The 12,610-nt window shown below is 40.9% G+C and overlaps 1 protein-coding gene across 1 annotated transcript; it reads right to left on the bottom strand.

Annotated features, from left to right (window-relative positions):
* Nucleotides 1-465: 465 nt before the first annotated feature.
* Nucleotides 466-10,549, bottom strand: cdc42ep3 (CDC42 effector protein (Rho GTPase binding) 3). Its single transcript, XM_088421669.1, has 2 exons — nt 10,303-10,549; nt 466-2,124 (listed from the first exon to the last, which is right to left on the bottom strand). Exon 2 carries the CDS (start codon nt 1,950-1,952, stop codon nt 882-884), a length of 1,071 nt encoding a protein of 356 aa, XP_088277795.1. The 5' UTR covers nt 1,953-2,124; nt 10,303-10,549; the 3' UTR covers nt 466-881.
* Nucleotides 10,550-12,610: the final 2,061 nt, after the last annotated feature.

Below are 12,610 nucleotides of genomic sequence, written 5' to 3' on the forward strand. Positions count from 1 at the left end.
CGCTACTCTGTCTTTCTAGACTGTTGCAACACTGGTCAACATGTCATTATAGCAACTGGAATGTAGGAAAGGATGCATCTATCGCTCATAATTGACCAAATTAGATTTTCTGCTCGTATTTTTGTCATTTACTACTCCTGAGGTGCTTCATTTTGGCTGATGCATAGTGTGATTAGACCAAGCCCCCCCACCTCTTGAAACAGCTGATTTATGTCTGGCCCAGGACACTTGTGCACTGTGGCTGGAATTCAGAGAATGTCAAAGACCCCTCCTCTGCATGTCCCCTCTACAGGCAAACAAATGGTGCAGGCGCCTGCTCAAGACCCACCGGTGCTCCCACTGCAGGGCAAGGAGGCAGAATGCAAGGAATGTTTGAGGACAGAAAATAAATCCATTCTGTCCTTCTGTCAATCTTTACTTCCTTGGACTATTTCTAATTATCCCCACGCAATAAAATGGGCATGGTCACAAAAAAAGTTTTATTTGTGTTAAAATTCAAAAAACACAATATGCATAATGCTTGGCCGTTAAAAAAAAAGGCAGAACAATAAAAGAGACAAAATAAGAGTGCTTTGTTAAACCCACAAAAAGCAAACAGTGTTTGACACTCAAATCTGCAAAAGAAAAATGTAGAATTGAAAAAAATCTGAAGATTAAAGGCACAATACTGTAACGCAGTATAACATGCATATGAACATGCCGGCATGGCCAAAAAAGAAAAGAGAAAAAAAAAAGGGAACACTCCATAGAAGCCAAAATAGTTATATGTTTTGATAATAAAAACATAGGCAGCTCTGTCTAACGAAGCTCACACAGTCCATTGTCTCCTCCTGGTTTGAGGTTGATGATTCCTTTTTTCCTCCAAAGGGCCTCAGTGCAGCTCAAGGCCTGCTTTTCACTGCGGGTTTATCCATTATGTCGAGCACATCATCCAGGATGGACGGGCCCAGATCAAGTTCAAGGGAGAGCAGTGACCCTGTGATGCGGGTGAGGGACTCCTGTGATGTGCTCTTCTCTTTAGAAAACTCAAAGTCCAAATCACAGATGCGGCCCTCCTCCACCCCACTGTCTCTGTCCACCCACTCTCCGTTGCACTTAGAGAGCTCCTGTTTGAATTCCATGTTAATGTTTTTGCCTGAATGTCCCAAACCGTTGCTCTTCTCTCTGAGACTATTAGTGTGATTGTAATTTTTGGTCTTGCAGTCATCGTTTGCGTAATCTTCAAAGTTGACGCTGCTTGAATCGCCGTGAAGGCTTCCGTTAGATTTGCAGCTGGTGTTGCTATGACCATTGATGTAATAAGTAGATTGCTTCTCAAGCCTGCTCTGTGTCTTGTTCTCCATGTTAGTCTTGATAACTGCTTTAGGCCTGGGCTTTTTCATGTTCTCCAGGAGATCAAGCAGGACGTCGGGCTTTGACTGGATGTCTCTAAAGGGAGGTGAGGCCTTGCTACTGAATTTGTCCATTGAGTGCAACAAAGCATCCATCTGTAGGATCTCTACTTCCTCAATACTGTCAGGTTTCACTGGGGCTGAAGGCCCAATAATGTCGCCGAGCGGTTGTGGGGGCATTGAGAATACAGTCGATGATATCATTGGTAGTGTAAGCGCCTGACAGCCACCAATAGTTGGTAGGGAGATGGCATTCTTGAGAACAGGAGATGGAGTCTCTGCACAGGAAGCATCGCCTGTACTGTTTGCTCGCAAAAATTCACTTTGGACGCCATACTGAGGTTGGACATCTCGTTTGCCCGGTAAGAGTTCATACTTTCCTTGGAGGAAGGACATGTCTCCAAAGGCATCCCTCTCCCCACCTCTGCCGATGTGAATGGTGTGCCGAAAATCGCCGAGTGGTGGACTGATCATGTCTGGTGACAAAATATCGCGCAGGCGACATTTTTTTCCTTTCTTACTGTTGACGGGTTTCAGGTATATAGGTGCTTTTGCTGGCATGGCGGTGACTTTGGGGCTCAGGTAGGAGTAACTCTAAAACTTGCGGATTACAGATCCCCAAGGAGAACCTTGAGTCACGTTCTCAGGATTACGATGTCCATGCAGATATATTGTCGTCTTTCAGCAACTGGAGTGCAGAACAGGCGATGGGACTCCAATGAGCAAAGTTTGTCTGGAATTAAAGAGAAGCACAGAGACTGTCAGCATTGTTTTTGTAATAAATGAACTCAACTATGACAATACAAAATACCTCTGTAAATGTTGTTTTTAGTGCAGAGAAGTAACTAAATAAATAAACTAGGGATGCACCAAAATGTAAATGTTTGGCCGAAACCGGATACCAAAATGCAAAACGGCCAAATGTTGAAAATAAATTAATGTATAAATTCACTTTTTTTGCCAATGAACTTTGGAACCAGACGTGACGTGACATAATGTGCCGCCCTCACAGTTCTGTTAATAAGCAATGACAACAAAATAAGATAGCATATTATGGCTCTGAGTATTATTCTTGTTCAGTGCTTCAATGTTTATTCGAAGGGGGGTCATTTTAATGTGGGTCTTTATTTTGATATATTGACATAACAACCACTAGAATGGAAGAAAAGCCTATATATTTGATTAGGTATTGTAAACATAAGTGACAAGATGGACCATTTATTGGGATTAAGTGAAATATCAACGTAATTTACCCTCATCGTTCTTCTTGATATGTTAGCTTTTATAAATAGATAGGAAGCCCATAATATTTATACATTAACGTTTAACGCATTGAGACTTTTTTTTTCTCTCTGAGTTTGAAATGTCCAACTGCATTTGAATGCACCATGTGCAACGCATACTTAGCAGCTAATGCTAACGCTGGAAACTTGTGTCCTATGCCCAATGACAGTGTAACTGATTCAGAAGTTCTTAGCGTCCGTAATCAGATTGAACATTATTTAATGACGTTATGTTGATGTTAGTAGAAATGTGATGTGATGGCAATAAAAACTGAGTCGTGATGAAGAATAAGGCTAGGTAGTAGCAACCTCTGCTGCGAAGGCTATCTTCAAATTAAAAGCGTCTGACAGCCATTGCATTGACGTCCATGTATTATTTCATGAGTGTGGTTTCAAGTAGGCCTTTGCAACACAATGTTCGTGTGTGACATAGCATTGCTCGCCTTCTTTGGTCAGTCTTTTTGTCTTTAGCGTTGTCGTTCAGTCAAAAACCAAACACATGTTCACGAAAAAACATTTGGTGCATCCCTTCTATAAATGGTCTAGAAATGCTTTGTAACATTTTTTTTTTAATAAACAGTCTGATTTCCTTTTTCTGTCTAATCTTGGGCACACCACCACTAGAACCTAATTTGTGCTTAAAAAAATGTGGTCCTGACTGGCCTATAACTTTTTTTATTGGCCTGTCTTGCATTTATACACAAAGTCCATCAACTTGCTTGGGAGCAACCGACCTGGCAAACGTTTTAGGAAATGCAAGAATGTCGAGCAACTATCTTTTCTGAATACAACATAACAGATAGTATTGACAATAAGAAGATATTGTCAAAGAAACACACTTGGGACTCTGAAAGAAATAATAAACATTTCATTGCTCAGCCTCGATCTGCTGATCTTAAAAGGCAGAAGAGCAGAGGAGGATGAGTGCTCCTTTTTTCACGTGAGCTTTCTTTGGTCTGTGCCATTGAGGGTGTGCTAATGTTGAGCAGCTGGTGTACAGATTGGGGTAGTGGTAAAAGGGGGACTTTAATAGGATCAGTGGAGGGCACCCTGCTAGAGAAAGCGCTACCACGCAGGCACGCACTAGATGGGCAAGGGCTGAGAAAAAAGGTTACAGGGTATTAGTGGGATTAGGGAGAGCCGCATAATAAGGGCAAGTGGATTTTAAGAAAGAAGGTGATGCAGATTTGTGAAGTGATTTGGCTTTGATAAGCACAAGATTGACTTTAAATGAAAAAGCACAAAGACCATCTGAATGAGTCAACAACACATTTGATGAAGTTACTGATTGCTTTCTGCCTTCGCTGAGTCTTTTCCATAACAAGCAAACCAGAGATTGTCACTACAATCTTAGTGTGGAATTAACTCTGTAAAAAGGCTAAGGGCACATTTGGTTTGGCCGATAGAGTGAGACACCATTAAGACAAAAGAATGAAGAAACAGGGAGATTCTCTGTTTCTCGCTCTCTTTGTGTGCATGTGTGCGTGCGATGAGTGGCAATAGAGCTTGCCCATTTATAGACATTTACTTATGAGGTCTGTCAGCAGTGACCATCTGACTGTACATCACTGAAAAAAAGTCCTAACAAAAAAGAAAACACAAGGTAATGGGAAAAAGAACCCGTCCACATTCCTGCTACATTGCACGCCACAGACATACTGCATCAACCTTATCAAAGACACTTTTGGCAGGCTATGTTTATTCAGAATACATATTAGTGCAGAGCCAGAGAGACCAGCGGCGTTCGCTGGGACTCGAAACTGCTGCTCTGACAACAATGGAATTCCAGTATTTCCTAGAAGTGTTGTTGAAAGTGTGACTGTAATGTAATGTACATGGTAGGAATTTGCACTTTGGGGAAAGTCATTTGGATTCAAAAGCTTTACCAAGTAATGGCAAAATTCGTGGCAAACCCTGCGTTGCGGACAACAACACTGTGCTCAATGGGTACATGTGTATTCAAGTGCTTGTGCGATATGCCTGACTGCGCTTGTGACTGATGGCGGTTTTGAATGAACGCCTTGTGTGAGAGGTAGAGCGTGTTTGTTTGCCCATAGTTAAGTACAAAGACAAAGGGAAGAGGGAGGGACAAGAAAAGAGACAAGGTTTATTGAGAATGTGCTTGTTTAGTTCATACTTTCCGTTAAGGTTTTGGTCATCATTCTCACAATGTTCATGCCCACTCGCTTGTTCATTCTCTGCTCTGGCCTCAGGCCTGTTACACAGATAGGAACAACATTAGGCTAGATTTCTTTCAATTTTGTACTTTTCTGACCAAGTACAACAAATGACAGATTATTTAAAGTTTTATAAGATTATTTTATTGTTTTATTATTTTATTTTGAGAGTGAATATGTTTCGATGATAGTGTCCAAAAGGAGTTGGAGCTAACGGGTTGGGGCCAAATCTTAAATATTAATAATTTGAGTGTCATGGCAACCCCACCAAGGAGTGCCATCTATGTCTATTTACTTTTTTTTACTTTTAGGAATTGATGGAGAAAAGGTTTATGTAGCTCTGATTTGATAAAGATGGGGAAATTAAAGGAAATAACACAATGTTCAGCTACAATTAATGCTCAAAATTGACTGGCAGGGTCTTTCCATCTATCCATCCATCCATTTTCTATAGTCGCTTACATGGGTCGCAGACTTGCGGCTGGTTGCCAGCCAGTTGCAATGCAAACAACCATTCATTTACCCAATCACACCTAAGGACAATTTAGTATGTCCAATACCCCTTGCCATGCATGTTTTTGGAGTGTGGGAGGAAGCCAGAGTGTCCAGAGAGAACCCACGCAGGCTCGGGGAGAACATGCAAACTCCACACAGGTAGGCCGGAGTGTGGTGGATTTGAACTCGGGTGTGTTCAATATTTAATTAATATTTACAACAAAAATCTTGGTGTGTGAGTAATTTTGAGGACTCTCGTGTTTTGACCTGCCCACTCTATGTTCCTGCTTTTTCAGGAAGACAGTGTTCACCATTTCCAACTTTTTGGCAGTCCATCACCATCTGTCCCTCAAAGTTTCTTCCCTGGACACTAAACCAACTAACACATCTTCATCAGCCCTAATCCCCTCATCAGCATTCATCCATCCATCCATCCGCTTATGCTCACTTGGCTTGTGGTACTGGAGCCTAGCCCAGCTGCCCTTGGGTGAGAGTTGGGGTACACCCTGAGATGGTAACCAGCCGATCCCAGTGCACAAATAAAGAATCAATGCCTCACGTTCACACCTATGGATAGTTTCGAGTCTTCATTAAACCTACCAAGTGTGTTTTTGCTATGTGAGAGGAAGTCAGAGAAAACCCACGCGTGCACACGGAGAACATGAAACTTAAACAATGAAAGGTCAGAGTCCGGATTTTAACTTAGAACCTCTGAAATGAGAAATGAATTTGCTCCCATCGCCGCTAAAATCTGCACCATTTACAGCACTACCTCTGCCTGCATTGCTCTGAGCTTGTTTAACACCTTCCAGAACTTGTCTTCTTATCCAATGGATGCTAAAATTATTCAGACATTTTCACCAGCATAATCTTTATATTTTGTCTATAATTAATTTGCTAAGTTATTTTTATTATACAATTATTACTTTAAAAATGCATTCTGCCATTTGCTCGATCATGGCTCGACTAGCAAACATCACATAGCTCACATGTTTTGGGTTTGGTACCCAGAAAACAGGTGAGCCAAGATTGGCCATCATCTGATCATCTGAGCTTTGAGTACATGTGATGTCATTTTAAGTTGACAGCAAGTGGACAAAGGGTGTTTGCATTAATTTGACAAAAAAAAAAAGATTAATGATAACATTAATCAAAATAATATTTATCTAATGGTGAAAATGGCAAAACAAATTCCTCCGAGTAAGCTCATTAATACCCTTAATTTTAAGTTTCAATAAGAACATGCCAAAGATGTAATTGATTAATCGAATTCCACACAAATGTACCTCTTAAAGACGACTTTACACAATCGGGGTTTTTGGGGCCGAGTATGTTCACTGATAAATTAATTTAGTTAAAAATAACCAATAAGTGATCCAATCACAAGATAGCGAAACTATTTATATAAGTTGACTTCAAGAAGGCAGTCAAGAACCACCCTGACATGAAGTGAAAATTCAGTCAAGTAAAACAAAAACATGAGGCGGACATAAAGAATACAACAACTTATTGTAATTACTCTTGTAAAATTGCTTTACATCACCAATTAAATACTGCAAATATGGAACGGATACTGCAGCAAAATCCCTACACGCAACAAAATTCACACTAATGTAAACAATAAGCATAATGTTGCAACTCAAAACGTTCATACGAAATATAATTTCCAGAACCTATCAATGATATAAGTTATCGTGCGGCAAATTATTACATTACAGCCCGCTAATCACGATCACGCCATTCAGATTGGCGTGAAGTCTAACAATGTCATTCAATTCCTATGCTTTGATATTGTGTGTATTGCCAAAGAAAAGCAAGAAGGTGGTAAAAGCAAGTCAACAAGTTGAAACATTTTCTCCTGATATGTACCATACATTTCATATGTTGTGCCCTTCATACTAAATTGTTCTTAGGTGTGATTGGGTGTGTTAATGGTTTGTCTCTGTGTGCCCTACAATTAGCTGGCAAACAATTCAGGGTGTCCCCCGCCGCCTATTGCCTGAAGTTGGCTGGGATAGGCACCCTAGTGAGGATAAGCTGCTATAGAAAATGAATGGATTGATGTTATGACCTACCATTTTTTATTTTTTTTTACAGAAGAGGAAGTGGATTGATTCTCAGTTATTTCTAACTCTGAGAACTTAATTTATACCAAGGAGGCTAAACAATATCAAAATTTATCCAAAAATGTCTTCCTGTGCCCTGACTCTCTCTGGTGGCATGCTTAAAACATATTGCAAGGCCTTGACCATAAAAATTCATTGTTAGCTACCAAACTCAATTACTCCTGCCCAAACCCCTGACCTCAACTCCATCAAACACCTGTGATATGAACAAGAGCACTAAGTAGAACCAGACCTTCACTCCCAATAGCACTGACATCCAACCTATGGTGAACAACTGTTGAACAACAATTCTGTATTCCTGCGAGAATGGAAGCTCTTGTACTTGCAGCGGGGGAACCAATTTCATATTTACTCCCTTTTTAGCTGGGCAATAGTCAGCTGTGCCAAAACCTAATCATTAATGGTTAACCAGAAGAAATATCAAAATACATGGACCTAACATGGAACTCTCACAGGGAGCGCATCCCTTGTGTATTAGAGCATAGCCAAGGTCAACATTTGTGGCCTGTAAGAAGCCAGCTGGTGTGGTGAAAGCCTACGGGTATGACCTTCACATCAGATATCCTGCTGGTAACTCATTTTGGCTTATATGGCAAACATGAGAGGAATTCCAGAGGCCACACGCAAAGTACCGGGAAAACAATCATGCGGCTTTTGACTACTGCTGCCAACACACCTGCACGGGGTGTGGTAAGGCGAAACTGAGCTCACAGCAAGTGATTCACACGATCAGAGAATTTCAAGAATCATAGCAATGCTTCATCAGGCGGCAACAATAATTGACTGAACTGGAAGCGTTCATGATGCACAACACAGGGTAACATTTGCAGTTCAAAATAATCTAGAGTTTTTAGTGCTATGATAAAACACGATAAGCCAGGCCCAGATTTGCACTCTGCTTTTGGTGCTTGTTCAAACAGAGCAAGTGTCGCACGTGTTGACCACTCAGAGTTAAGCAGAGCCGCCACAACAGAATGCGGTCACGGGTTTCAATTATACCTCTGGGGAACTTGGAATCTGATGGCACCACTATCCTAAAATATACTTGCCTGAGAATTCATCCAGCACAATAAACCAGAGTGTCATTGGGTCAGCAACAGCTATCTGTGTGGGCATGGAGTGACCTGGAGCCACTCCAGCCTCTTTAAATACTAAGCTTTGCTTCATCAGTCCCTGCTTGGGGACTTAGTCCATAGCTTGGGGGCAGCATAAGGAGCAAGGTGTTGAAAGATTTTGGCATCTGTTTTTCAACGTGTGGCTCGTGATTTGTTTGGGCATTCGAGGGCAAGTCACGTGCAACACAAGTGGGTCAGTATATTATTAGCGGTGTAACCCGGTGGTCTACAACTTTTATATCATCACAGACCAGTCAACGCTTGAGATTTTTACTGCGGACCGGGGGGTTCAAAATGTACAAAGATGTATGCAAATTACATTAAGGTAATTATGAAAATGAATTTTAAAGTTATTAATTTCAAGGGAAATACCTGGCACAAAGTAAAATGTGAACGAGCTGAATGCATACAAGGCAGCACTATATAAGATGATGAAGATAAGAACTAAAATAAGCTAGCAATTCATCCACAGTCACAAGTTGTTGGATCAACAAACAAACACATTTTGGGCATGTTATCATACATCAACATTCTTACAAAGAAAGTGCAACTGACAGACAGTCGTGAGCCAGATTTCACAACGTGTGCGTCACCGACTGACTGCTCTCAAAACCACACCGTCCTTCTTACTACAAAATGTAATATCAACGGCGGCCAGGGGCGGCGCTAAAAACAAAGATCAAGCCAAACAAGGCGCAAATTAATGAACTGTCAAACTAAACCAGTTCCAAAACATTTCGGGTGCGGAGCACGCAGCTTGGTACCAGTTGATCCACGGACTGGTAGTGGGTCGCGGACCATTGTTTGGGTTACGGCTGGTGTAACCATATGACAACGCTAAATTTTCGTGGTGGCAACACATCGAATAAGAGCAGCTGTTCAAAATATGACATGCATGTGACTTCCCTATTTGCCCAAATAGAACCTATGCAACAACTTAACATTCTGCGGAATGTGCAGATCTGTTTTTTAAACCTTTTGAAATAGAGCATGTGTGATTGTTATGGTTAATTAATGGAATAAAAAAAGACCAGTTTAAATGACTGCCTTTGCTTTCATCTCTTTGAAAAGTTGAAAGAGCTCCTTCAAGGAGAGATGGTAGGCTGAGAATAGTCTTGTTTGTTTCATTAAAAAAGTCTCAATTATAGGCAAAGGCCTTACTTCTGTGGGGCAGTGGCGGTGTGAATAGCTGGGTGGTGCGTTTGCTATGTCTATCTTCGTACCCCTTTACCACCTGCATCTTGTCAAGTTTATCCATGGTGTGTGATTAGCAGTAAACCCAAACCAAAGCACACAGAACAAATTCTCAAAGGCACCGTTTAGTAATAGGTTCTTTCTCTCAATCTGTCTGTTGAATATCCATCTATCCATCCATTTTCTTAATTGCTCAAATCTAATTAGATAAAGACAAAGCCAGCTCAGCTATTTGCTGTAGATATGCATGCTTTAGATGTGTAGCTGCATTACTCTTGAGGAAGCATATCAAGTTGCTATTGGCAGTCAAGTGTCTAACTTCTAGAGCCTGCTTTTACATGGATTGCATGCATTCACATGTGTCAGTCAAAGTCAGCAATCTGTTTGAGAGATTTGCCAAAAAGCTTGGAAAAAATACTAACCTGGGCACCGACATACAAGCCTGAACACTTCCGCTACATTGACTGATTCACCCATTGTAAGTCATAGATTTAAAAATAAACAATCTTGCGCTCACTCACCTTCTCAGTCAAGCTTGATCCTCTCCAGGTAGAGCACTCGCACTGCTCTTCTGCGTGTTTGTTCTCAGTGGTTTCTTTTATGTCTTGAACACACTGCCTTGCCTCCGGTCTCTGCCTCAGGGCTGCACTTCTGTCGACTGGGACGTCTGCCGGACAGCTGTTTTTGAATTGCTCTTCGGCTCCTATTCCTCTCTGAAGTCAGTTGAGTCTCCTCCTATGCATCCTCACCTCCTTCCTCCCCTTTCTCTCTCTCTCTCTCTCTCTCTCTCTCTCTCTCTCTCTCTCCCTCTTCCATGCTCTCACTCCCACTCCCTCTCTCTCTTTCTCTCTGTCTCTCTCTCTTCCACGCTCTCACTCCCGTTTTCTCCCTCCTCAGATTGTTTTACTTTATTGCTTCCTTGTGAAGCTGTAGTAATCACAAGCTTTAGCCCTGCAACCATCAGAATATGGATGTCAGACTGTATGGTATGAAGGAAAGCCTGGTCACTCGTTCTTATTTTGTCTGCCTGATTGTCTAAATGCTCACATCTGATAAGACCAATTCTGTAAATTCAGTGGGCAGCCTGCAGATATTTATTTGACTGGAGCAGACTATTTCTTAACGTCGTCATCCTTATCTGTTTGTCACATGCATTCTTTCCAAAAAGCCCAATCTCCCATTTCCTGCTAATACTGCATACGGTATTTGACTGAATGTACTGCATACTGCCTTGCAGCGAAGCCTCATCCTTCAAAATTGCAGCAGGCTGGTGCGACAGTCTGAGTAGTCTAATTGTCGCAGAACACTGCAGCAATGCAGCATCTGCAGAGGACATGCAGGTCATAGGACAGCACTTCAGCCAAATGAAAGACCTAAGCTGCTTTCTAGCCGTATGCACCAAAACAAAAGGATCTTATAATCTAATTATGTGTCTAATTTTTTTTAGAGTAGTATGGGACCAAAATCTAATCACCTTGGTAACCAATCCTGCTCACAGCCAATCATACAAGCTCCAGTGTTAAGTATTATACTGAGGCAATTTTTAGCTTTGTAAACTGGTTTGCAGCATCTTTACGAGACAAAACTATTGTATTAAAGCAAAACAAAAAATAAACATCGGACTAACAGTATCAATCAAAACTGAGCATGTTTCTTCATTATTGTAATGAGACCCCACTACCTATGCCTACCTAATACAGTGACCAGAGGTGCACCATAAATCAATTCACTACAAAATCAAGATTCTTATTCAGTACAATTAGGAATCGAAATAAAATGTCCCAAAATCAATTTTATAACTTAAAAAACAATAAATCTGCTTCTGTCAGCTTCTGTGTAAATGACCACGTACCACGAAATGAGACAACATCAACACATCTCCCATGTCAAAGATAAGCTATGTAGGCCAACTTCCAAAAAAACACGCCCAATAGTACATGGAGTTCAATGTAACGGCAATAGGGTGCTTTTATTTTGATTTTGGGCTTCACGGCGATGGTTGCTATCAGATTGCTTTACTCGTGACTCATTTTCGATTGCCATCACATCATCAATATCAACATACTGCCATTAAAAAAATAAAATAAAAAATCAGTGCTGATCAAGGACGCTAAGAAACTGCTAGACAATTATGCTGTCGTTGTACAATATGGCATAAGTCTCCAGCGTTAGCCTCAGCCACTAAAGTGGCTTATTCAAACGCAATGCAGATTTAAGTAACAAACATTTCCAGTCAAATCATTTAGAAAAATAAAATGTCCAATCAAAAGTTGATTCTGAGTCAAAGACCAAAAATCTGAATTGAATCACGAGATATTTTTGCATTCCCACCTCCTAATGGCCAGTGATGCAGGCAATCAAGAAATGATTGAGTACATGCATTCACAAGCCCTACTGCTACCCGAACAACGTTGCTTCACTGTCTAATACATGATGCAGTTCATCCTTTTGCAAACACACTCGCTCAACTCTTTAGCAACTGAATTGCTCATTCTTTTCCTCCTTAATGTCTCTTCTACATGAAGTTTCACCAAGTCTATTTTGAATGACGAAAAATGTATGCTGGACTTATTGACAGAAAACAGTTGTGAATGAAGCCCTTCAGTGTGAAGTTGTTACGCCTTCCCCCAATGATGTCATCATAGTACCCATGGCTAGCACATGATCTGTAGGTGGAACACTCAACACTGTCCTTTCATTCAAACCATTAAACAGTAATATCAAAACTCATAACACTCTCTTTTTGCACGTGTCTTTTTTTCCCTTAGGATAGACATTTCAAAAGTTCACATTTTGAATTTAAATCATATCTTTAGAAATGATTTCTCT

This window comes from Hippichthys cyanospilos, chromosome 8 (assembly GCF_059441005.1).
Source record: "Hippichthys cyanospilos isolate Australia breed blue-spotted pipefish chromosome 8, RoL_Hcya_1.0, whole genome shotgun sequence".
In the NCBI taxonomy this organism is placed as follows: Eukaryota; Metazoa; Chordata; class Actinopteri; order Syngnathiformes; family Syngnathidae; genus Hippichthys; species Hippichthys cyanospilos.